The 27281-nt window shown below is 41.1% G+C and overlaps 2 protein-coding genes across 2 annotated transcripts; both read left to right on the plus strand.

Moving 5' to 3' along the window:
* The first annotated feature begins 3547 nt into the window (after nucleotides 1-3547).
* LOC143280127 (phosphoglucomutase-1-like) lies at nucleotides 3548-19885 on the plus strand. The gene is made up of 8 exons (XM_076584685.1): nucleotides 3548-3599; nucleotides 9740-9890; nucleotides 13476-13666; nucleotides 13961-14115; nucleotides 17801-17932; nucleotides 18766-18885; nucleotides 19271-19452; nucleotides 19756-19885. Exons 1-7 carry the CDS (start codon nucleotides 3594-3596, stop codon nucleotides 19398-19400), a joined length of 885 nt encoding a protein of 294 aa, XP_076440800.1. The 5' UTR covers nucleotides 3548-3593; the 3' UTR covers nucleotides 19401-19452; nucleotides 19756-19885.
* On the plus strand, nucleotides 19722-25113 carry LOC143280383 (phosphoglucomutase-1-like). Its single transcript, XM_076585017.1, has 2 exons — nucleotides 19722-19892; nucleotides 23972-25113. Exons 1-2 carry the CDS (start codon nucleotides 19722-19724, stop codon nucleotides 24059-24061), a joined length of 261 nt encoding a protein of 86 aa, XP_076441132.1. The 3' UTR covers nucleotides 24062-25113.
* Nucleotides 25114-27281: the final 2168 nt, after the last annotated feature.

Raw genomic sequence — 27281 nt, forward strand, 5'->3', positions numbered from 1 at the left:
GTTTGTGTGTGTATGTGTGGGGGGAGTATATACATATATATATATATATATATATATATATGTGTGTGTGTGTGTGTGTGTGTGTGTGCATATGAGAGACAGACAGACAGGCAGACGACGCTGAAATAGGCAGACACTAAGACAGACAGAAAAGCATTACTATATTGTTTCAGTTCATCCCCGCATGCACGCCACAGACGGAGATAATGTGCTCTGAGCCGCAGGGTATAGAGCGCTATCTAAATGCACATTGGTATTAATATCATTATTGTAGTTGTTATTATTGTTAAGAGAGAGAGAGAGAGAGAGAGAGAGAGAATTCATTGGAATGGAGAATTTATTTGGGAATTTTGCCCCTCATCATGGATACGTGAACATCTTTATATGTATCATATAATGCGGCTACAAGGTGAACACACGTTAAATGTAAGATTCATTCATGAAATACAACAAAGATAGCAAATTTGTAAGCAACATCATGATTATGTCTGTCAATTTCTCTCCTGAGGTTTACAGGTCTACGGAGACAAGGAAAGATAAACTAACACCAGGCTTTGTACATGAAATCAATGAACTCAGATTGAAAAAGCAAGGTTCAGGTAAAGCAGTTGCATCGTGAGATCCCAAGCAAGAAAGGACCACTCATCACTGTCACTGCACAAATATATTATATTGTATCTGGAACAACACACTTTGAATCACACATGTACTGTATACAGTGTAAATCTTGTTATAACCTTGTATTATTCATTTCCAAATGTTTTAAGTCATGGGCATATTCAACGCCACACACAATAAAAGTACTGTCATTAATTTTCGGTCATAAAATAATCACGCGCTGACCCAGACCCTTGAAAACCAGTGATATTGCCAACATCACATCGAGGCGAAAATTGTATCTCAAGCTCATGTCATAAACAAATGGAGTGATGGCCTCGAGGTAACGCGTCCGGGTACTGGGGAAGCGAGAGAATCTGAGCGCGCTGGTTCGAATCACGGCTCAGCTGTCGATATTTTCTCCCCCTCCACTAGACCTTGAGTGGTGGTCTGGACGCTAGTCATTCGGATGAGACGATGAACCGAGGTCCCGTGTGCAGCATGCACTTAGCGCACGTAAAAGAACCCCACTCTCTCGCCTACCGACGCTCACAGTCCCACAGGTGCAGATACTGACACGTGCAGATTTTTTTCTTCGGGACTCCGTCTCCTAGAAGGACTTCCAGCCAAGGATAAGAGCTCCCCTTGCCATTTGGTCATGCTCTTCCGCCTTCACAGCCGTTGGGAAAAGTTTCCTTCTCCGCCTGGTCCGTCGTTGGGAGACTTCACAGAAGGGAGGGCTGGGCCCAAAAATAAATTAAAAAAATAAAAATGTTCTAAAGAGTGGGGGTATTTGGGAGGGGGATGCCCTATCCTACCTACTCTATCTAACTACTTCTTTTGCGGTTTTCAGTTTTCTTGGGGCGCCCTTGACTTGAAGGTGTCAAGGGTGTCGGCTACCATTGCTGTTTCGGGCAGCGCATTCAAGTCTGCGATAGTTCTTGGCAGAAAGGAGGATCCTCGATCTGTATTGGGTCTACACTGGATGCGACTCAGCTGCTGTAGGTGTCCTCTTCTCAGTCTGGCAGGGGCAGGGACCAGCTTGCTTCTATTAACAATTGCCTCATTCTTGAGGATTTTACGCAGCATAGCTAGCCTAGCGACTTTTCTGCGGTGCTGGAGGAAGGGCCACTGAGTCTGTCAATGATGGCAGAGAATTTGGATGTGTTGTGGTACCTGTTGGTCACAAACCGGCTGCTCTCCTCTGGACTGCCTCAATCTTGTCAATGTTCTGTTGACTATGTGGGTCCGATACTGAGCAATATATATATATATATATATATATATATATATATATATATATATATATATGTAAGTATGTATTCTTTCTGATTTTCGTTTTTTCTTTTTTCTTTTTTTTCACTTTTCTTTTTTTTCACACACACAAACAAGAGTTGCCAGCTTTCTAAAGGGCGGTTACTCTTGCTAAAAACAAAAATATGCCCGATAACATAAAAGACTGGCTTCCCTTGTTGTCAAACGGAAATTTCGAAGTGAAGGCCGCTTGCCATCCCGCACTGGTCACCATCGTAAGAAGATAGATCTGTAAAACCGCACAAGAGAGAAACAACCGAAGAACATGTGACGAAAGTCGTATTCAGTGACGAAAGTCGCCACGAAGCCTCATGAGGGTCAGCATCTTGGCACTAGCGGCCTGAGAAAACCTGTCCGCGTGTTTCAACAGGAAAACTACACCGAAAATTTTATTCAATCGTGTCTGGCAGCTGGCCTTGGGGAAAGGGTGAGAGGAAGCACCATCGTAGTAGGAGGTGATGGACGATATTATCTGAAGGAAACCCTCGCTCTCATTATAAAAATTGCTGCCGCAAATGGGGTAAGTGAATGCAGTTATTCCGTTAACTATTTTCTTAATTGAAAGATCATGTACTATCCATGCGAAAGACAAAGAGCAGTGTGTCCAGGAGAAGAAAGAAATCCCATGGGAAAAAAAAGCAAAATAAATAAGATGTAATGTACGCGCCGATTACTGTCGGACATAACTGTACGTCAAATTCAACATTTCCGAAATGGACCAAAATTTACGAAGCACGAGATACACAATTCGTTGGGGGTTTTTGTTTAAAATGCGGACTCAATTTTCTATCGCACTCACATACTGTCAGTTGCGTTCACTGGTCTGCGTAGATCTGGAGAAAAGCCAACATGTTGCATTGTGCCTGAGGCGACGTATTTTTTTCTTTACAGGGAACTCATTTGAAATAATTGGGATACATGATGATAACATGATTATGTCACCTTGAGCAGAGTAAATCAATTGATTTATAGAGCTAAACTCGTGAGTTTGAATATTGATTACACACGAATTGACTAAATTTAAATTTTGAATGTACTTTGGCCCAGTGAATAGTCTTTTTGCTTCTGTATTTAACATAATATGATAATTATGGGGTTCAAACCCACTCCCACACCATTTTTCATGTTCACAATATTTACTACAAAATGCATGTTAAAAAAATAATTGTCCCCTACCTTTGCTCTTATTTTCTTGTGTTTTTTTTCACACGTTTTTTCCTGTTCTTTACTGCATTATGTATCCACTTTTTGACAGTCTCTTTCTTTCTGCTTACCACCCCCCCCCTCCTCCCCCGCCCCTCCCAATAAATTGAGAACTTGACGTGTTTGTATGTGTATCATGATAATGATCATGATTGTCATTATGAATATGATTATGTTTGTGCACATCCCTCCCTGTCTGTACTCTCTCCCTTGTACACATCTCTCCTTATTTCAACCTGTGCGTCTCTAGAATCAAAGCCAAATCAATGAATATCATGGCACATGCGATGATGCATTAGTCATTCAAATTACACACACGCAGGTTGCGAAACTGAAGATTGGTCAGAGGGGCATCCTGTCAACCCCTGCTGTCTCCTGCCTGATCAGGAAGTATAGAACTGATGCTGGATTCATTCTCACCGCCTCCCACAACCCCGGTGGACCAGATGGTGATTTTGGGTTAAAGTTCAACATATCCAATGGAGGTCAGTTCACTGTGTATTGCCTGGATGATAGTGTTACATACTGTAAGAGAACTGTATTTGTGGTAGTGTATGTTCAGAACAGGAAAGTGGTTTTTTTTTTGGTTTTTTTTGGATTAATCAAACTCAGGGAAGTGGGGTATGGAGGGGGAGTTGATAATAATGATAATAATAATAATATTATTAATAGTTTATTTGTATTGCGCTTTTCATTAAAATACAGTAATGTTCAAGGCACATTACAAGAGTAAAATATAACATAAAAGAAACACTCTGCACAAAAATCACAACCACATGTAAAAACCTCCATAAAACATTCCACGTGAACAACACAGTCACCCTAAAACTCAACCAAATATCTACGTAATAAAAAAACAACTAAACATTGATTTAAAGCACACACACACACACACATGCTTACGCGCGCGCACAACACACATCTTTATTATGATATATGTATGCATTTGTTTTCACGCATGTCCGAAACACACACATACACGGACATACGCCCGCTTGCGCTCAAATAAGATTCATGCTATAATAGGATACATGAATTTTAAAAAAAGAAGAAAAAATATGGGATTAAAAGCACATAGTACATGTTCATCATCATTGATAAAAACAATTTAAATTTCACTGTAAAACACCTGGATGGAAACAGAAAACTGGGTAAAAAGGGAGGGAATTCAGTTATTTTGCTGGAACAGATAGGTTTTTAGAACTTTTCTAAAGGCAGGGACAGTTTCTATATGATGAATAGTGAAACGGAGAGAATTCCACACTTTTGGAGCATTGTAAGAGAAAGCTCTTTCACCATACCTTTTAGTTATAATTCTGGGGACAGACAGAAGACGAGAGTCAGAGGATGAGTGCAGTTGTCTAGAAGGTGTGTAGACAGACAGAAGGTCACGGATGTAAGCAGGGGATGCCTCAGTGAAAAAATTATGACAGAGTTGGGGGGCATTTGTTCTTTCTACCGCCCCGGTGGTGATAAGCGCAGTATGAGTGAGTTTGAAGTATTGGTGAGAGGAGCAACACAACGATGGGTCATTTCAAAATTGTATGCAATGACCGATATGAAACCTACACCTTGCATGCAGGAAACCAGTGGACGTCTTATTGGCACTATGGTGACACTTTGTCCAGGCCATCAGCTGATGTCTTATAGGCACTCAACTGGTTAATTAATGAACAGTTCCAGTCGGTGTTCTCCCCTGGAAGACAGTGGATGGAAGAAGATTGCATACAGCACTGTTGCTTTGATACCAGCAAACACCTACCCACAGATGGACTACATTGACATCACATTAGAGGGAGCTGAGAGGATGTTTTGGAGGCTAATTCCACATAGCCCTGGTATAAACCTGAGGGTGCTTAAAGAACTAACAGAAAAGCTAGCACCCGTCCTCACCTTCATCTTTACAGGATCACTTTCCCAAAGAGAGGTTCCCTGTGACTGGCGGATAGCGCACTTTTTTTTTTTTTTTATTTTTTATTTTTTTTTATTTTTTGTATTTCTTTTTATCACAACAGATTTCTCTGTGTGAAATTCGGGCTGCTCTCCCCAGGGAGAGCGCGTTGCTACACAACAGCGCCACCCATTTTTTTTTGTATTTTTTCCTGCGTGCGGTTTTATTTGTTTTTCCTATTGAAGTGGATTTTTCTACAGATTTTGCCAGGAACAACCCTTTTGTTGCTGTGGGTTCTTTTACGTGCGCTAAGTGCATGCTGCACACGGGACCTCGGTTTATTGTCTCATCCGAATGACTAGCGTCCAGACCACCACTCAAGGTCTAGTGGAGGGGGAGAAAATATCGACGGCTGAGTAGTGATTTGAACCAGCGCGCTTAGATTCTCTCGCTTCCTAGGCGGACACGTTACCTCTAGGCCATCACTCCACTCCACTTACACATGTGTTTAAAAATAAACAAAGCATAAAGCCAAGAACTATCGCCATAGGCCAGTCTCTTTGATGTCAGTTGTAGGTAAGCTCCTGGAACACATTCGATTCATACTCATTTTGAGTTTTCTCATGACTCAAGCAGAGAAAAACATCTTCCGCTCCAGCATGGATTCCGCGACAGTGCCTGTCTTTTGAAACACAGCTGATAGGATTCATAGATGACCTAAACATGAATGTGCAGAAGAATCACCAAACAGATATTACAAAAATCGGTTTTTGAAGGAATTCAATAGAATGGGATTTTACCTTTTTTTGATGTACAAACTAATGCACTGTGGCATCCGGAGCCAGATCATCACCTGGATAAAATCAGTCCTGTCTGGGTGAACTTAGGCAGTGACAGTGGACAGGGACAGGTTTGACTACATCAGTGTAGATTCTTGTGCCCACCAGTCTGAACTCGGCAGGTCGTTTGCAGATGAAGCATCTGCTGACATGCTGACTAGAAACAGCAATGATGCTGCAGCCCTGCTGCAGGACCTAGACCAGATGGCCAAGTGGGAGGAGTTGTGGGGCATGAAATTCCTCCCCAAGGAGTGAAGCGTTCTGTCCATTTCGTGAAGCCTGAGTCCAAAGAACTTTCTATAAAAAAAAAACTTTCTGTATACCCCTATGACCATGCCATAGACCATGTACAGACTGCTAAGTTTCTAAGAGTGACGGTCACAGCAGACTTGAAATGGAAGCAACAACAACATCAGCAGCAAAGCGAATCAGACTCTGAGAATCCTGAAGCGTAACCTATGTAAAAAGCTATGTACATACAGGGCCCTAGTAATACCAGCTATGGAGTATTACGGCACTGCCTGGGACCCCATACACAAAGAAGAACATCACCGAGGTTGAGTCCATCCAAATGCGCTCTGCCAGATTCTCTGCCTTGGCCTTTACTTTGAGCACCAGTGATATGCTCTCCCAGTTGAAGTGGCCATCTCTTGAACAAGGCTGGTCAAGAATTGCAATGCTCTACAAGATCTGCAACAGCCTAGTCTGTATCAGCAACAACACGCCCTCTCATTACAAGCATAGCAGAGCCTTACAATTCCCATCCTCCATCAGCTGACTACTGGAAATTCTTCTACCCCTGTACCATGGTCATCTGGAATACCCTGACAGAAGAGATAGTGTCTGCCCCCCACCCCCACCCCACACACCCCCACCCGCCCAGCCTGGTGGCCTTTAACTCATTCTACCCCACATCTACATGCCTGCTATAACACCCCTGGACCAGCACTACATGAGACCACTGCAGGAAAAACAACAACCCATGGTGGTTCACTGAAACAGCGAAAATCGATTGAGAATAGTTGATTTAATCGGTCAAAACAAAGCTTAGTTTTCATGCTTCTGGGATCCATAAACAGTTCAGTTTAGAATGCCAACTGTACCAAGCAAGAATGAACGAAATTAGAATAGTGTGTTGGTATGAGAATACTCGTACCTGGCCCACAGGGGAAATATGGTACAAGTTAACTTGTACCTGGAGTAGAATGAGTTAAGGTAGCAGTGTTCCTGTAAATCATCACCCTTACCTCCCCTTCCTGCTCCCTCCCCACTGCTTCCTCCCAGCGTCAACACATCCATCCCCCAACTCCCCTTACCCACAACAGCATTCTAGAACTAAGACTGACCAATTCTGTGCAAGCACAACCCCACCAAGTAAAAACCAGCAATAGCCTTCCAATAGATGAAGTTGGCTGGGAAATCTGAAGTTTTTAGCCCATTCTGAGAGTGTTTAATTTGGGACTGTGACAGCAATTTCCCATTCAAAAAAACTAACTCATTTTTTTGTGTATGTTTATTCCATTATCACGCTGCAGAAGAAAATTCAGAAGTTGTTGCCGGTAGGATATCATCTGACACATTGGACAGGCTCTTGTGCCTCATGTTGGAAGTGGAGAATAGACAGAGCTTCTGAGCCTCTGGACAAGTTGAAGTCAAGTAAACCAAGACTTCTCTCTGGTCACACACCAGGACAAAAAGAACAGATACTTTGCACAGCACCCGTGGCCACAAATGTGAAGTCCAGCCTGTATAAAGTGATCAAGCCATATAAATTATGTTCTTTTAAATTTAAAGTCTAATTCTTAAGTCACAAGATATCACTTTGAAAAAGTATACTTGATTTATTTCAGGTCTGTAAAATGTGCCAGTAACAATCCACACCACATGTTTTTGTTGCTTTTTTTTTTCATATGAAGGTGTACCTGAAAAGTAAAGCACAATTTTCCTAGGTGTCTGGAGTCTGTCATGTAAATTTTCAAAATGTGCTATTGACTTCTTTTTTTCTCCTTATAGCTGGGACTTGTGTCCAAAGCTTTGGAATTTCCAGATGAAACCCTGATGTACACTCATACATATATTCAAACACCTGAATACCTTGATGTATACTCACACACATGCAAACACTTAAATATATCTATATGGACACAAAGACACATATACTAAAATATGTTTGTGTTCACAAAAATACACTGTCTCTTGCACAAACACATACTCAAGAATATTTTATCTCATGTGAGATGCACGCACGCGCACACACACACACACACGCAAGCACGCACGCACGCACGCACGCACGCACGCACGCACGCACGCACGCACACACACACACACACACACACACACACACACACACACACACACACAGAGGCACAGAGCCAGTCGATACATCTGACTAGAGTGATATAATGATATCTGTCAATGCTGGAAAAGTAATGTGATGTAAAACTGAAACTGCTAAGAGAGCAGTGAGTGATGTTTGTTTTTTGTTTTTTTATATATTAAAGTTCTGAAGATGGAAGTCAGTAACACACTCTCCTGCATACCCTCCCTCAGGCCCAGGCACTGTCTTCATCCTTCATGTTGGGTGGGATCAGTAGTGTAGTGCCGGGTACAGGTGGCTGCTGACCCACGATGCTTTTGTGCCCTGTAGGACCCTCTCCAGAAGCGGTGACTGACGCCATCTACGCTTACTCCACCACAATATCTGAGTACTCCCTGTGCCCTGATCTGACTTGTGATGTTTCTAACATTGGAACCTCCACATTTGATGTTAGTGTCTTTTTTTTGTCTTTTTTTTTTTTTTTTGCATAATGTTTTAGTCTTTTTTTCCCCCCCTTTAATATGCTTGGTGATTTTGCATCTCACCCTGTCATGTTAGTATCGTGAAAACAGTCTAGTTATGCCGTTTGCACATCCAACCATGGATGTGTGTGTGTGTGTGCGCGCGCGCGCATGTGCGCGTGCACGTGTGTGTATGTGTGTGTGTGTGTGTATGTGTGTGTGTGTGTATATGTGTAACATTGTAGGCATGATAGGATTCCTGTCTCTGCATTTACTAATTTAGTCTTATAATAGATATAATCATAATCATAATGGGCACTTATAGAGCACTTACTATATTTATCAGACATGGCAAGAACAATGCGTGACCTTTGTAAAATAGTAAAATTCAGTGGATCAAGGTCAAATTCACCGTTTCCCATGTGGGGACACTTCGGGGCATTTTTTAGTTATGAATTGTGTTGGTTATTGTCACAAACTGGAGTGTCTGTGAAATCAAGCTTAGGTGCACTTTGACTTATTCCATAGATATTCACAGTGATGGGAGTGGTTATTCTGTGAAATGATTTTTGTGTGCTGTTTTGTGGAGTGGTCACTCTGCTATGTTTTTAGATTCTGTCCTGGAGGTGGAGTGGTGTAATCTTGTTAATTCGTCCTTTGATGCGAGTGTCAATAATTGGAGTGATTACTTATGTTGTTATGCTCAGAGAATATTTTAAATTAGATATAACTGTTGTCTAACTTACTTCCCAGATAACATGATGTGGAATAGTTCTTTTGTGAATTCATCCTCAGATGCTTTTATGGACCAAAGTATTTACTCGAATAATTCTTGGTTATATACTGTTATTAAATGGAGAGAACAGGAGTGACTGCTTTGTGATATTGTTCTTTTCGTGCTGTTATTAACTGGGTGAATACTATTTTACTAAGTCCTAAGATACTGTCTTTGATTCAATAACTGCTCTGTGACTAGATCGGAGTAGACTAGAGTATATTATTCTTTGACAATGTTATCAACTGGAGTGATGCATGTGCTGAAGTGAATGGATAGCCAGTGAGTGTGATGTACTGCTTCGCCGTCAAACAAGGAGTGGTTGGTGACACTTTGCAGGTGGCAGGCGTTGGGAACATGGTGGTTGAGGTTGTGGACAGCGTCAACGACTATACAGAGCTGATGAAGGAGATCTTTGACTTCCAGTATATCCGGGAGATGTTCACTGGTCCCAAGCCCATAAGAATCCTCGTCAATTCAATGCACGGGGGTGAGTACATCCTCTGGCTTTCTGAAAAACCTCATCAGTTCAGTGCGTTGATGTTAGCACACCATCTGGCCTTCTCAAACTCCTCAGTGCAGTATATTTAAATCATTATATCCTTTGGCTCTGGAAATCCTCATCAGTTCAGTGCGCAAGGTTAGCACACCATCTGGCTTTCCGAAACTCCTCAGTTCAGTGTATTGAGATTAGTACATACTTTGGCTGTCTGGGAATCATCAATTCAGTTTGCTGAGAAGAGAACATGATATGATTTTCCAAAACTCATCATCAGTTCAATGAATTTTGGTTAGTACATTATATGGCTTTCTGAAAATCCTCATTAATTCAGTGCATTGAGGTTAGTACGTCCTCTTGCTCTCTGGAAATCATGATCAATTGCCTGTGTTAAGGTGAATACACTATCTGGCTTTCTTAAGCTTCTCATCAATTCAGTACATTTTGGTTATACATCCTCTAGCACTCTGGAAATCCCGATGAATTTCATGCTTTCAGGTTAATAAATCAGTTGGTTTTCTGAAAATCCTCATCAGTGGAGTGATGGCCTAGAGGTAACGCGTCCACCTAGGCAGTGAGAGAATCTGAACGCGTTGGTTCGAATCACGGCTCAGGCCGCTGGTATTTTCTCCCCCCTCCACTAGACCTTGAGTGGTGGTCTGGACGCTAGTCATTCGGATGAGACGATAAACCGAGGTCCCGTGTGCAGCATGCACTTACCACACGTAAAAGAACCCACGGCAACAAAAGGCTTGTTCTGTAGAAAAATCCACTGTGATAGGAAAAACAAATAAAACTGCACGCAGGAAAAATACAAAAACAAGAGAGTCAAGGCCTTCAAGACTCACTTGTGATACACTTAAAAAAAAAAAATCTAATCATTAAAATGTGTTCTGTATTTGTTATTATAAAGCTTCGGGTTAAAAAAAAAAAAAAGAAAGAAAAAAGTCCTAACCGGATTCGAACCCCGCGTGTTCAGGTGAGAAGAAACTGTCTTACCCATTACACTAACGTGGCTCCTTAACTGACATTTTAAAATCTAATATTTGAACATACTTTTTTAAAGGGCAATAAATCAATTGCGGTATTCGCAGTGAGAACGCTGTTTAAATCATATTATTCTGGTGTATCTTGAGCATTCAAAAAATCTTTAAGGGCAATAAAAAAAAATATATTTAAGTCCGCGGTAAAGGAGATGTAGCTGTCGCCGCAATCACACTGCAACATTTCGCCGTTTTCTCTAGATCTAGAAAGATGAGCAGGTAGTTACACCCACCGGGAATGGAGTATGACACGGTCGATTCAATTTCTCTTTTATGTTCATTCTAGTTTTATAGTTTTAAAGTTGATATGAAAATTTAGTATTTTGTTAAACTATTAACATGTAGAGCCAAGTACAAGTACTTCTAAACGTCGTAAGAAGTGAAAAGGACTTCATTTTGAGAAAAGTCAAGATTGGAAATTTTTTCGTTTCATCGTGATCAATTCAAGGGTATTAACTCGCATGGTTTACAATTTTTAACTGTGAATTCCGACTGATTCTGTGGAAATTTTTATGGCAGTTTGGGGGCATAATCCAGTAAGTGATGAGGCATTCACAAATATTTCTCTGAATAAATATTTAACAGTCTCCTTCTCCAACTTTCCATCACATGTTATCGTGTATTATCGATTGAATATAGGATTGAACAGGCAGGTCAACAACTTGAAACAAAATGGCGTCGTTCACGTTCGCAAAGAATATGAGCACGCGCTTTGAATGTGTATAAATATGTGTACGCAATTGATTTTTGCCCATGACCATCAGGGCTCAGCCAGTAGATCTGTAAAGTCCACTCGTCATATTGATTTTAGTATTTTCCGAAAAAGACCACTTGGGCAAATGAAGATAGTGAAAGCCCTGTACACTGAGAGTAAAACACACAAACTTTTTATGTATTGAGTATTTCAAAATGTAATGTTTAAGATGAGAAAGATCAGTTTAAAGCAAATTAAATCCCCTAGCATTAATTACAGATTAATTTCCCTTTTTTACTATCTGCACCAAAACGTTTGCAAAATAAATAAAACGTCCATGCTTAGCAGAAGAAGTTCCTGTTTGAAAAAAAAGAAGATAATAATGACTGCTCTTGTTGTTGTGTCAGAATATCAGATCATAGTGCCAAGTTTAGAGAATACAAAAAATATAAATATAACAGTAAATGCAGTTTGCATATAATTTGGCTTCTTTTTTTATTTTCTTGTGCCCATCCCAGAGGTGCAATATTGTTTTAAACAAGATGACTGGAAAGAACTGAATTTTTCCTATTTTTATGCCAAATTTGGTGTCAACTGACAAAGTATTTGCAGAGAAAATGTCAATGTTAAAGTTTACCATGGACACACAGACATACAGACACACACACAGACACGCGCGCGCGCACACACACACACACAGACAACCGAACACCGGGTTAAAACATAGACTCACTTTGTTTACACAAGTGAGTCAAAAATGGGTGGTGCTGCAGTGTAGTGACGCGCTCTCCCTGGGGAGAGCAGCCCCAATTTCACACAGAGAAATCTGTTGTGACAAAAAGAAATACAAACAAACAAACAAACACAGTACAAAGTAGTGAGATGAGTATATCCTCATGCTCCCACCCTATGATAATCTCATCAGTTCAATATGTGGAGATGAGTAAGTGAGCCATGTTTTATCCATCATGCTGAATAACTGTTTTCAGATTTTTATTTTTTTGTTTGGAGTATGGAGCAGTTAACTGTAAGATGTGGCAGCAGACTGGAATGTCAGTTTGAAAGTTGAAAAGAGCATCTAAATGGAAATGCAGGGAAAGAAGTACACAAACACAAAAGTAGGATTTCAAGAGGAAAGAAAATTATTTATGTTTGTTAAAAATGGCTTTTTTTCTTCCCTTTTTAACTTCTGTGAGCTGGTTCGTAGGTTGTATGTTTGCTGCACTTGAGACAGTCCTATGTTCAGTACAGTAAAGGTTCCAGTAATGTGAAATACTTTTCAACAAAATTGGATGATTAAAAAAATTTTTTTAGTCTGCGTGCTAGCCTAGTCACTTGGTTAATAATTGTTAAGTCCTGAGGAAGAAAGTGTACTGACTACATTGCAGTTTCAGTTTCAGTTTCAGTAGCTCAAGGAGGCGTCACTGCGTTTGGACGAATCCATATACGCTACACCACGTCTGCCAAGCAGATGCCTGACCAGCAGCGTAACCCAACGCGCTTAGTCAGGCCTTGAGAAAAAAAAAAAGGTGAATAAATAATAGATAAGCTTACATAAATAAAAAAAATTGCAGAATGGACAGGAACACTATTTGCAGACACATAGGCTTTTGACACACAACCGACAGACCTGGAGGAATCTGGTGAACAGTTCTTCTGTGTGGCGCCCCAATGACTTTTCACAGAGTTGAGGGCGAAAAAAGAAGTTAAGGCCCACAAGAAAACAGTCTGTAATGTATGTATGTTTTAAGAATGCACATTTTAATGTGAATCATTCACACACCACACTTCAGTGATTTATCTGACATCATCAGTCCCCAACTTCTGCTCCTTGGCCAGTGACTGGACCCTACGTGAAGCGCGTCTTTCTGGATGAACTGGGAGCTGACCCGTCCACCGCGATCAACATGGACATTCTGGAGGACTTTGGGGGTCGCCACCCTGACCCGAATCTAACCTACGCCACTGACCTCGTGGAGATGATGAGCAAAGGCGACCACGCCCTTGGATGTGCTTTCGATGGAGATGGTGTAAGAAATGAAGCGTGTGACTTGTTTTTGTTGGGTTTTTTTTGTTTTTGTGTGTGCTGTTTTCTTTTTTCATTTTCTACTTCTTGTATGAGGTAAGAGATGAAGCGTGTGACCTGTTGTTTTTTGTGCTTTGTTCTTTTTGATTTTCCAGTTCTTTTTTCAGAAGGTCAGTGTATAAGTTTAGTATTTAGCTCTATGTCTCACATTCAAAATATTACTCAGACTTCTGCTTAGATAAAGAAGTTCTGGCTTTTTTTTTTTCTTTTGCGAGCATGTGTGTTGTGGTTTGTCAAGGATCGCAACATGGTGCTGGGACAGAACGCCTTCTTTGTCACGCCCGGTGATTCGCTGGCTGTCTTGGCCAACAACCTGGAGTGCATACCGTACTTCCAGAGAACTGGTGTCAAGGGTTATGCTCGAAGCATGCCAACCACTGGGGCAGTCGACAGGTGAGCCTTCAGCTTCTGTGTGAAGACACGCCAAGGTGACTTTCATTTACATAATTCACAAAATAGTTAAGGACCATTTGGGAACTTGTTCAGGTTTCTTCTTAGGGGTATGGCGAAATGATGTTGAATTTCTGGCAAACAGCAGTGCACGCAGCCAATCTAACCAGCACCACTCATAACCAGATATGCTTTCTTTGAGTTTTTCGGCCAGCAGTCAGCTCCTACCCAGAGTTACGTATGCTATGGGCTTAAATGGGAGGACTAGGACTACACATTTGAGTATCATCCACTTCACAGATGCGTCTGTGGGTGCATTGCTCAGATTTCCTGACCAACACTGCAGTTGTCTGTATCTCTCAGGTGTGTTTAACGCCAGGATATCATTATGAAAGGAAGTGTAGAGTACAGCCTTTTCATGTAGTCTCAAACCTAAATGGACTTCGATAGCATCATGATCATCACCATCTTCCATCATCAGTGAAAATAAAAATAATGTCCCAAAGTCTGTGGCCTTTCATGCCCTGTTGTATGCAGTTTTGATCTCCATCCACTTTCGTGCTTGAGGTGAGTCTTTTTTAGGTCTTCTGGGTCGACAGATTCATGGGGCATTGTTGCTGGGGGGCATATTGGTGGTCTCCACACTGGGGGGACACTCACTCAGTCTGGCTCCTCGACTAAGCCATTATTGTCGTCAGTAGGGGGCAGAGTAGGTGGTGTTCTAAGTATGTGAAATCAGAACAGGGACTACTGAACACCACCGAAGTTATTCAGCAGCAGTTCAGGGTCTCCTCTGGTGCATGGCCCCCTGGCAAGCTAACATCGATGGTGCCATGTGAACTGCTGATGCAGGGACTGCGACAAATGAACCCAGATGTGGTTGTGTATGGGGGATTCAGAATGAGCAGCGCTGAGAGGAATGCCACTGAAACGGCGCAGATAATGGGACAGCTAAGAGATTTTTTAATGCGTTTCTGTACGTGCATTTTCATTTGTTACAATGAAAAACTATGAAAAGGTGTTTTGGCTGAAACATTGATTTTGCAAACGCATCTTCAAGCTGTTGATGCATGTGTACCTTAAACATCCGTTTGTGTACTTGCTCACACTCACATTTACGAATAATTTCCTGAAGGGAGTATATCTGTTTACATAAATGTGTTCCTTATGTCAGTATCATGCTTTTGGGCCTACAATGCATTGCAGCACATGAGGTTCACCCATTTCTTCTTTGTTCGTGGGGTCTGACTCCCACGTTCTCTCGCATATGCAAGTGGGCTTTTACCGGTTTTACCACCACCATGTAGGCGTTTTCAGAGGGATACATGCCGGATATGTTCATGTTTCCATAACCCTCCAAACGCTGACATGGATTATGGATCTTCAACGTGCGCAAATGATTTCATGTAGTCTGCAGAATTTAAATCACCTTTCGGTTTGGTTTTTTTTTTTCGTTTTTTTTCATAACATTTTATGGAAAAAAAACCCACCTGCTTTTATGAAGTGGTACATAAGCTTTTTGTGAAATCTGTATAATTACGTGGTCTTGATTCTCAAGGATCACATTCATGGATGTGGGCATGCCCCTATTTGGATCACATTTAAATGTATACTTCCATATAAGGACTAGTATGACATAGGGTCATATTTACGTATTTAGACTTATTGTATTTTCTGGCCAACAAGGCACAACTTCTTGTTACTCAAATCTGACCCCTACGTCTTATCGGCTGTATGTGCTGTATCTTTGTCTGAAAACTAAATTCTCACAACCACTTGATGCCACATGTTCACAGGAAACTCAATATGTAACATTGCTGATCACAATAAACAAATGCACACAATCACACTGAACAGAAACACTTGCAAGTTGCATTCTTCAGTCTCACCACTGTTCGATTCCACATGATTCATGTTCACTATCATATCAAATTCCATATTCCTTATCAAACCATACCACATATGAAATCAAATTTAAAGTGACTGTATCGCAGTTTGCCCCCAGGACATGAAAAAGGAGCAGTATCTGAGTTGGGGATGAAATTGTGGTGCGGAAAAAGAAACTAGAAAAGTGATCTGATCGCCTTCCAATCTGGAAAACAAACTGGCGGGTGGGACTGAACGCAGAACAAGTTAATGAACTGTGGCTTGACAACAGTGTACATTCGACTGAAGGCTTCAGAATTGTAAAAAAAAAAAAAAAAGTGTGGAAAAAAAAAAAGCAGATAAAAGAGCATATGAACGGAGGTGTCGAGTCAACAAGCAGATGAAAAACATACAAGTGGGATCAGATTCAGTTTTGTGAAGATAATGTCCTTACTGAGAAAATAACATCCAGGGCCAACAGAGCCATTCTGCACCAGACAGAATGGAGGACTTTCCCTTTTCAGGATTATCGGCAGATGCGGCTTATTAGTGGGTGAACCTGACTGGCGCAACAGCTGAGTGGTTAAAGCGATGGCCTTTAAATCAGAGGGTCCTGGGTTAGAATGCCGGTCATGGTGCCAAATGGGTTAAGGATGGAGATATATCCGATCTCCCAGGTCAACAGATGTGCAGGCCTGCTAGTGCCTGAACCCCCTTTATGTGTATACACATGCAGAAGATCATTTGCGCCCGTTAAAGATCCCGTAATCCATGTCAGCGTTCGGTGGGTTATGGAAACATGAACATATCCGGCATGTATCCCTCTGAAAACGGTGTATGACTGCCTGCATGGTGGGGGTAAAACCGGTTATACATGTAAAAGCCCACTTGCGTACGCGAGAGAATGTGGGAGTCAGACCCCACGAACAAAGAAGAAATGGGTGAACCTCATGTGCTGCAATGCATTGTAGGCCCAAAAGCATGATACTGACATAAGGAACACATTTATGTAAACAGATATACTCCCTTCAGGAAATTATTCGTAAATGTATACTTACCCACATTGTGATCACATACATGCAAGTGGACATATCTATATAGCGACTAGCGTGTGTAGGGATCACACTTATGTGTGCAGGGATTCCCATGCATGAATGACATTTATGTCTATGTATAAATCTTTTTAAGGATTTGTGTGTGAGATGTACAGACAAGGATTCCATTTATGAATGTAGACATACTCGCTAAGGACACATTTTTGTGTGTAGACATTTTCACATTGGGATCACAGCTACATATTCACATACCCATTTAGGGATTATCATGCACAGACATACCTTCAAAAGGATTACATATATGTAATGTTACATTTATGAATATGGTGTACTCATGTGGAGGTCATATTTATGTGTGTGCGTATATACCAGATGTGTCAATATATATGACTGATGTTTTAAAAAGAGCCACATAACAGGTATTTGTGTCGTGTGGGATTTGAATGACTGGGGAAAAAAATACTTCAGAAGTGTATGTGTGCATGCATGTGCTTGATGGCTCATTCATTTATTAGCCCTAATTACATACAGTTGCACACACACACACACACACACGCACACACACCTCGCAATCCAACACACACACCACACAACCGAACACACACATCACATGCATATTTGTGTGTACGTATTATTTGAATTTATAAAGTAATGCACACAAGCACGCCCATAAGTTCATTTATTACTACATTGTGTGCATGTGTGGGTCTGTGTGTGTGTGTGTGTGTGTGTGTGTGTGTGTGTGTGTGTGTGTGTGTGTGATTCAGAGTTGCAAAGATGAACGGGAAGCAGTGCTACGAAACACCAACTGGATGGAAGTTCTTCGGCAATCTGATGGATGATGGTCGTCTGTCGTTGTGCGGAGAGGAGAGTTTTGGAACGGGATCTGACCACATCAGGTACTAGACCTCTGCACTGGCTTTTACACTGATTTAGGTCCTGAATTGGTATTGCATTGCATTGTGTTTTATATCTTTCTTTTCAAAGCAGATCTCTTTTGTGTGTGTGTGTGTGTGTGAAATTTATGCTGTCATCCTCTGGGGAAGCAGAACCACATTTGTTGGCTCAGGTTATTTATTTACCTTTGTGTTGTTTCAGGGAGAAGAACAAAGCATACATATGCTATTCATTTACCTGTGTGTTGCTTCAGGGAGAAGAACAGTACACATATATGTAATTCATTTATATCTGTTTTGTTTCAATACATGTGTTATTTATTTATCTTTGTATTCATTGAAGGAGAATGAAATTTTTTTTTTTTTTTTACAAATCTTGAATTCATTTCCGTTTTCAGTCCATCACAGTCTTTCATTCACATCCTTTAAAATAAATCTGGAAATATTCCTTTTCAAGCAGTTTGTATGTGCGCACGCGCATGCTTATGTGTGTGTGCTTGCATGTATGTGAGTGCTCTTGTGCTCTTTATGTCTGACTGATGTTATTGTAGAGCGTGTTAAGAGATGTTTGAAAGTGCTTTGTAAATGAACTTTTCTTCTACTTCTTCTTTTTATATAAGTATGTTACATATTGACCTGCGTGTGCTCTGTGTGTGTGTGTGTGTGTGTGTGTATGTGTGTGTGTATGTTCTTGTGTTCTTTATTTCTGACTGATATGTCATGGTATAATGCTTTGAGAGGTATTAAAGTACTTTGGAAATGAACTTTTCTTCTACTACTAATTCTTCTTTATTTTACAGTTATGTTACATATTGACCAACGTGTGCTGTTTTCAGGGAGAAGGACGGTATCTGGACCATCCTGGCCTGGCTGACCATTATGAAGCACAGGAGGGCGTCAGTCAGGCAGATCATGATGGACCACTGGTTCACCTTTGGTAGAAACTTCTTCACACGGTAATGCACTTTCAGTTTCATTTTCAGTTTTCAAGATGGCGACACTGCGTTCAGAGAAATCCGTATACTACTACGTCACATCTGCTATGCAGATGTCTGACCAGCAGCATTACCCAATGTGCTTGTTAGGCCTTGAGTGCGTGTGTATCTGTCTATCAGAGTTGATTTCTTCTACAGAATTATGCCAAAAGACAACTCTTTTGTTGCCATGGGTTCTTTTTCAGTGTGCCACCTTTTATCTGCCAGTAGGTTCCGCCATTTTGTGTGTGTGTGGTGTGGTGTGTGTGTGTGTGTAGGGAGGGGTGCGGGGGGGGGGTTGTGTGTGTGTGTGCGTGCGTGCGTGCGTGAATCTGCTTGTTACAAGTGACTTCTCTCTGTGGCACAGCTACGACTACGAGAATTGTGAGTCAGAGCCTGCCAACAAGATGATGGCTGGCTTGGAAAGCTTCATTGCGAATCCCTCCACCATCGGGCAAACATTCTCCTCAGGGGGCAAGTCCTACACGGTGAAATGAGCAGACGACTTTTCCTACCATGACCCTGTTGACAACAGTGTAACCACAAAAAAGGAAATGCATGCTCACTGTCGCCCACCAATCTTTCAGTAAACAGTCCTTGCCCGCATGACACTCCAACTTGTTACTCAAAAGACAGCCACCGCTTCTAAAAAAGATTGTCTGCTGTGGATCACAACCTTTGTCGTTCAAACCCTTGTCTCAGCATTTGTACAGTTTGAAAGTGTGTTTTAGTATTCTCATAATTTCTTTTTTTTTCATCTTTTTTTATGATTCAAAAGTTTCTTATGTGCTGTGTTGTTGCTTTGCAAGGCAAAGCCCATGACAACTTTTATCAGCAGGAGGTTTGTTCCACAGGGTCTCCGTATTATCTTTAAAGATGACTCCCGCATCGTAATCCGTCTGAGCGGCACAGGCAGCAGGGGTGCCACCATCCGCATGTACATTGAAGGCTATGAGAGTGATCGTGTACTGTTTGAAAAAGACTCACAGGTAAGGAGGAATTCCTGTTGTCTTCAATCCACTTACACATAATTATTTTCAGTCAGAAAATCATATATTTGTTGTTGTTTTTTTCTCTATTTCTCCTGTCTCTTATCTATATTTGTATATTTGTCAGTACACAAATATTTAGTGATGGATGTTTTTTTGTTGTTGTTTTTTGATTCCCCATCATCTGCACCGTTTCAGTGGCATCAGTTCCACACCGCTCATTCCGAGCCCTCCATACACGGCTACACCCATGTTTGTCACAGTCTTGACATGAACAGTCCGCGAGGAACCATCGATGTTAGGTCGCCTGGTTCAGTGGTGCTTCTTCTGATCTAATGAACTTAGGACACCACCTATCTACTAAGCCCCCTACTTACGACAATAATAGCTTGGTCACGGAGCTAGAATGAGTGAGTGTCCCTCCCAGAGTGGAGACCGCCACCACGTCACTCCAACAACAGCACCCCATGAATCTGCCGGCACTGAAAACATTGACAGGACTCACCCCAAGCACAGAAGTGGAGGGGTATCAAAACTGAGGTCACCATGTCAGCGGGGCGTTTTTGGACTTTTTGTTGTTTTGTTTATATTGATGATTGAGGAGGAGGAGGAGGAGGATGACAGTGATGATGACAATGCTGCTGTGGAGGTCCATGTGGTTTGGGACTACGTGTCAAGGCTGTACTCAACATTTCCTGTCATAATGATTTCCCGGCGTCAGCCAGGCTCGAGAGATACAGACACTTGCAGTGTTGGTCAGAAATTAGAGCGACACACCCAAAGACGCATCCGTGAAGTGGATGATACCGGAGATTAGAAAAGAGAGATAAACCACTTGCAGAAATTGCTGAAGCCAGGCAGCCTGCGCCGCGACACGCATTCATTATTCATGAGCTGCCTTTGCCCCGCCCAAACAAAAGGAAAGCGTCAGTCGAACGCAGTCTCCTGAGTGATTTTATAATTTGGATTACACCTTTTTTCCCTTTTCTGTTTGCTTCATCCCACGCAGATGTCAAACTCAATTTTGTTGTGAATAACATTCCTAAATATTTATATGTATTGGTTACTTTTATTTCCCTATCACCACAGCACCATTTTTCACGAGTCGAAAGATGACCTCCATTGCAGAAAACTATAATATTGGTCTTATCGAGATTCACTGTTTGTTGTAGTCTGTCTGTTTCTTGCTTAAGGGCATTTAATTGATTTTGTAACCCTATGGGTGTGTCAGACAAGAGAACAACATCATCAGCAAATAGCATTAAGAGCAAATCTGTTGCGCCAGGTATCATTTGTATTCCATGTCTCCCCTTCTTTGATAACTCCACTGCCAATTCACCGATGAAAAAGGAAAACAGCTGTGTGCTTGGCATACAACCTTGTTTAACCCCTCTTGGACACTGAAAAAAGTCTGAATAAATACCTTTGTCACGAACACATACAAGTACAGAATCGTAGATGCTTTTAACAGCCATGTAAAACTCCCGAGAGAGAGAGACAGAGACAGAGACTTAGAGAGAGAGATAGAGCACAATACAACGGTCTGCTCGGGCAACATGAAGCGTTCATATATATATGAATTATATATATGATTATGTACATATAGATAGATTTAGATTTACATACTGATAGATCTATATGAAATTATGTATATATGTATTCATGTATGTATGTATAGACAGATGTTAGAAGAGAGACAGAGCTGAATATGTGTTTTATGGGGTTTTTTTGTTGTTGTTTTTTTTAAGAAATGGTGATGTAAACCAGAAAGTGTGAAGAAAAAGTAGCGTTACGAAAACGCAGTTCAATAATTTATAACTGTCTCTCTCATGTGCAACATTGCGCTGGGGGAGGGGGGGGGAGTTGGTGGTGGGGGGAGCTGCTTTATTTTCTTTTTATATTATCTATATTCAAGCAGATGCAAACGTGCTAAAAACCAAAGCAAAAATGAATCGGTTTTCATTGTATACAGCGAATCTTACTACACGTGGGAAATTCCAGGCGTAACTTAACTTTCGCTTTACTGCAGCTGAACCGTCAGAACCGACCAGTTTCCTTTAGGTGGGGAAGGAGAGGGTGATTTACCCCCACCCTTCCGCACTGCGTGTGTGCCCCAAAACGGCTTCAGCACTGTTATAGACAGTAAGAAGGGGCCTGCCGCGAGTGGTTTATCTCTCTTTTCTAATCTCCGATGATACTCAACTGTGTGGTCACAGTCTCCCCATTTAAGCCCATAGCACACTCAACTCTGGGTTGGAGCTGGCCGCAGGCCGAAAAACCCACTTCCGCTGGGATTCGAACCAGCGTCCTACCAGCCGTCAGCCCGCAGCATTGACCACTTCGCCACGACAGCTGGTGTTATGGAAAATAATCGCTTAGTCCTTTTTACCTTGCTCTTGAATTACCTGTGAGCATTGTCACAGAGAGAGAGAGAGAGAGATGGATACAGATACGGATATGGATGTTTTATTCAACATAGCCCATAGCCCCTCATGAAGGGGTGATGTAAACAAGTAATACAATAGTATAAATAACACAATTACCAATGTTTTATGTAAACAAGTAATACAGTAGTATAAATAACACAATTACCAATGTTTTATACATAAACAAGCATAAATCATTTAACTACATATTGTACTTCTAATTTTGAAAGCTTTATAAAAATGAATATAACACAATTACCAACGTTTTATTTGAAATTGATTAAACTAAGTTTCGACACAGATATCGTTAGGTGGTTGTTGTTTTTTTTCATTGAAATCTTCAGTACGGTGTTACAAATTTCTTTCTGATTTCTTATAGATGCTACTAACTGTTAACAATGCATTGTTAAATTTTTTTCTTTTTCTCTTTCGCAAATGCTTTAACTCTTGTCTAGGTCTACAGTAACAGTCACAATCATCCTTGTCCAGTGTAAGTCAAGAGAGAGGGAGAAAGAGAGAGAGAGCAGCGGTTGAGTGAAGCTTGTATAATGCTGTCTTTTCATTTCATCCCCAGAATATGACATACTTTTCTCAGCATCCGCAGCAGTTCATGGTACATGCTTTTCAAATGACATGACACTTGACGTTCACATCTGTAGGTCAGCACATGCAGCACTCAGCTCTATTCCTATCTAGATTAGATTATGGAAATGCTCTTCTTGCCGGCTGCCCCAAACACTGTGTTGACCAACTTCAAAAAGTTCAAAACTCTGCAGCACAACTCACACTCAAGACTAGGAAACGTCAACACATCACCCCCCTACTCGCTTCCCTTTACTGGCTCCCCATTCAAGCACGAATACAATACAAACTCTCAGTCCTTTGTCACAATTTCTTCACTGATTCTTGTCCCGTCTATCCTTTCAGATCTGTCTGTATTCACCACCCAGACAACTCCGTTCTTCAGATGACATGCGCACACTGTCTAGTCAAAGAATCCGCACAAAAACTTATGTTGAAAGTTCCTTTTCTTTTGTTGCACCAAAACAATGGAGTTCACTGCCCTCACACATTCGTCACACCCCAATATCCGCGTTCAAGAGAGCACTCAAAACACATCTTTTCAATCTGTATCTTTCTAAGTAGAGCTTTTCCATGTGTGTGTGTGTGTGTGTGCTTGTTGTGATTTCACCGCTGGACGTGCTCTTGGACTTTGATTTGCGTGCATTTGTGGTGATTTTTAGTGTGGTTCTGTGAGGCCTGGTTCCTTGGTGCATGTTTTGACTAGGTTAAATGTGATATGTTTTATCTTGCTGTGATTTTGGGCCTATGTGATATGAGACTGTGATATTGCCTGCGATGATTTTACATTATATGTGTGTATGTATGTATGTGTATATGTATGTGTGTATATGTGTGTGCGTGCGTGTGTATGTGCAAGTGTATAATTATATGTGTGAGTGTATATATGTCTGTGTATGAATGTATGTATGTGTGTATATATATATATATATATATATATATATATATATATATGTGTATATATATATAGAGAGAGAGGGAGAGAGATGTCTAAATATGTCTGTTTACTTTTGTGCCCTGAAAGCTACAAATAACATGAAGTGTCATTTTTTTTTGTTTGATTTTTTCCAGGAGGTTCTGCAGCCACTGATAACCATCGCATTACAAATTTCCAAGCTCAAAGAACTGACTGGACGCGATAAACCCACCGTCATCACGTAGATCTGGGACAGCTTTTCGATATTTGTAAAAAAAAAATTATATATATATATATATAGATAATAATGTGAGGAACCCCCCACCCCCAAAAAAACCATGAAACCCATTATCACCTCATAGAGATCTTGGACAGATTCTAAATGCTTTTTGAAGAAATCCTCTTGTGCCGGAATGTCTTAATGAAACCCACCATCATCACATAAATCTGGGACAATTTTTTAAACAAATAATCTTCTTGTGTGGGAATGTCCTAATCACAGTGAGCGTCTTGATAAAAGAAGCAGCATTTATGAAGGGTTTGTGGCAAAAGCCTTGGGTTTTCAATTCCATGGATGATTACAGATCTTCAGGGGGGGTATGACAAATGTGGGTTTGTGATCTATGTCTAACTAAATAGCTTCAGTGGATTTTGTGACAGAGCTGAGTTTTTGATTCCATGGATAAGTAAATATATACCAGTACCTTTCAGTCAGAATGGGTATTTGCCCTTTCCCGCTTTTTTATGTACTGTTATTTTGCACTGTGCCCATCCATGTAAGAAGGAAGGTGACCAAATGGTTCTGACGCTCATATGCCAATACTCTGTCTGTGAGGGTCTGGGTTCAGTTTGCGCTCTTACTTTTTCTGCTAGGTTTTACTGGAAAAATCAAAGTGAGCGTCAAGACATTTAGATGAGACAATAAACCAAGGTCCCATGTGGAGCACACACTTGGCGCACTGAAAAAGAACCCACACGAACAAAAGGGTTGTCCTCTGGTGAAATTCTCTTGAAGAAATCCACTCTGATAGGTATACAAGCGTGCACTCAAGGCCTAAGTGTGTTGGGTTATGCTGCTGATCAGGCATCTGCCGAACAGATGTGGTGTAGTGTTTATGGATTTTTCCGGACGCAGTGACGCCTCATGAGAAACTGAAACTTTTGACCTGTTCATGCAAAATGAGCCTTGTCTAAAATGACAAGTAACAAACAAACTAACCACCCCCTCCAAAAAATATGTACAATATTATAAATAAAAATCTGAAAAATGAACAAATCAGAGAATAAAGCAACAATGTCTGTGAGAGCTTTCTCATAGGCAGCAACATCAGTCTTGTGTGTGTGTGTGAAATTTAACTTGCGCGCAGGCGTGCGTATGACAGAGAGCAAGAGAAAGAGAGGGAGAGAGAGAGGAAAAAAAAGAGATTCAGTTGTTCTCTCAATGAGTTTTGATTGTACACATGAATGTCCACACATCTGTTATTCTGTTGGACACACACATTTTGCATGCTTACCTGTGTGTCTCATGTCATGTCAATTGAATTTGTTTGCATTCTATGTTGGATCATCTGTACGTTCCATTTCACATATCTGTGTTTCAGTATATGTAACTATATAGACTCTGGTATACTTGGTAATAAAGACATATTCTATTCTATCCTCACTTCATTTGTAACTCATGGGAAAGGTATCTGGCCTTTGTTTCCTTGTTTGTTTTGCCACATTCATTGATAACATGGTTGGAAGATCAGCACTGGCATCATCTGATCATATTATATTTTTTACATTACTGTTTGCAGGTGACAGGCTTAACAAGACATTTAGCTTCTTTTGTGAAAGGAAATGCTTAGTGAGTTGTTGTTGTTTATTTGCTGCCTCATCCTCTGCATTTATTTGCATTCCATGTCGTGGCATTACAAGTACTTGACAGCACTCACTCCAAACACGGAAGTGGAGGGGTATCGAAACTGAAGTCACCATGACAGCAGGTCATGAAAGGCCATAGACTTTGGGACTTAGATTTTTGACTCACTTGTGTAAACAAAGTGAGTCTATGTTTTAACCCGGTGTTCGGTTGTCTGTGTGTGTGTGTCCGTGTGTCTGTGTGTCCGTGGTAAACTTTAACATTGACATTTTCTCTGCAAATACTTTGTCAGTTGACACCAAATTTGGCATAAAAATAGGAAAAATTCAGTTCTTTCCAGTCATCTTGTTTAAAACAATATTGCACCTCTGGGATGGGCACCAAAAAAAAGAAAAAAAAAAGAAGCCTAATTATATGCAAACTGCATTTACTGTTATATTTTTTGTATTCTCTAAACTTGGCACTTTGACCTCTTATTCTGACACAACAACAAGCGGAGTCATTATTATCATTTTTGGTTCAAACAGGAACTCCTTTTGCTAAGCATGGAATTTTTATTTATTTTGCAAACATTTTGGTGCAGATAGTAAAAAAGGGAAATTACTCTGTAATTAATGCTAGGGGACTTAATTTATCACAAGTGAGTCTTGAAGGCCTTGCCTCTCTTGTTTTTTGTTTTTTTTTCTAATTACTGATGATGAAAGAGGATGGTGATGATGATGATGATGTTGCCATAATGATGATGATGTTGCCATGGCTTTCATGTGTCTAAATTTACCTGCCAGGGAGTAGATGCATACACAATAGTGCTGAACAAGAATCACCCCAGGGGAGTGAAAATCGAACAGGGGTGGAGTGATTCTAGACTTATCTAAGCTTCTTGTGCAAAGGATATTTACAGGTGGAGGGGAGTGGTTTTTGACTCACGCCTGAATTCAGTTCCCCCCTCTCCCCGATGTATAGAAAATATGGCCTATCCTACCACCGAACATTAAGAGCAGTAGGTTCATGGATAACAGACCAATGAATGGTCACCTTTCAGTGACATGGGTCATCTACCACGCCTGTGCTTAAATGCGAGCTTGGCAGTGAAAGGGTTAAAATTGGGTGGAGAGTTTATATAGGCATAAGACCAAAGTTACTTCACTCCTCTTCTCTGATCCTAGTTACAGAAGAAATTGGGGTGGGGGGTCTAAATAGGCATAGGGCCAGAATCACCCGCACCCGCCCCCCTCCCCCCCGCTCACACACACACACACACACTCCACCCCCATTCTAAAGAGAATGAGGATGTGGTTAAAGAGGAATAAGGGCAGAATCTCTCACCATGCTCCTTAATATTGGGAGGAGAGGTTGTATTATGGATATCAGGCCAGAATTACTTCAGTCCTCTTCTCTGATCATAGTAATGGAGGAATTCAGGGGTGGGTGGGGGGCTAAAGAGTCATACGGCCAGAATCCCCCACCCCCACCCCCCTGCCCCCTCCTCATCCTTATGTGATCTGAACATTGGGAACAGAGTGTATATGGGCATAAGGACAGAATTACTTCCCTCCTCTTCCCTGATTATAGTAGTACAAGAACTTGGTGGTGGTGGGGGT

This window comes from Babylonia areolata, chromosome 3 (assembly GCF_041734735.1).
Source record: "Babylonia areolata isolate BAREFJ2019XMU chromosome 3, ASM4173473v1, whole genome shotgun sequence".
In the NCBI taxonomy this organism is placed as follows: Eukaryota; Metazoa; Mollusca; class Gastropoda; order Neogastropoda; family Buccinidae; genus Babylonia; species Babylonia areolata.

Coding starts and splice junctions, on each gene's coding strand:
- LOC143280127 (XM_076584685.1), top strand. Junction 13,667..13,960: donor GTGCTTTCGATGGAGATGGT/GTAAGAAATGAA, acceptor TGGTTTGTCAAG/GATCGCAACATGGTGCTGGG. Junction 18,886..19,270: donor GGTAGAAACTTCTTCACACG/GTAATGCACTTT, acceptor TCTGTGGCACAG/CTACGACTACGAGAATTGTG.
- LOC143280383 (XM_076585017.1), top strand. CDS start 19,722: ATGACAACTTTTATCAGCAGGAGGTTTGTTCCACAGGGTCTCCGTATT. Junction 19,893..23,971: donor TGTTTGAAAAAGACTCACAG/GTAAGGAGGAAT, acceptor GATTTTTTCCAG/GAGGTTCTGCAGCCACTGAT.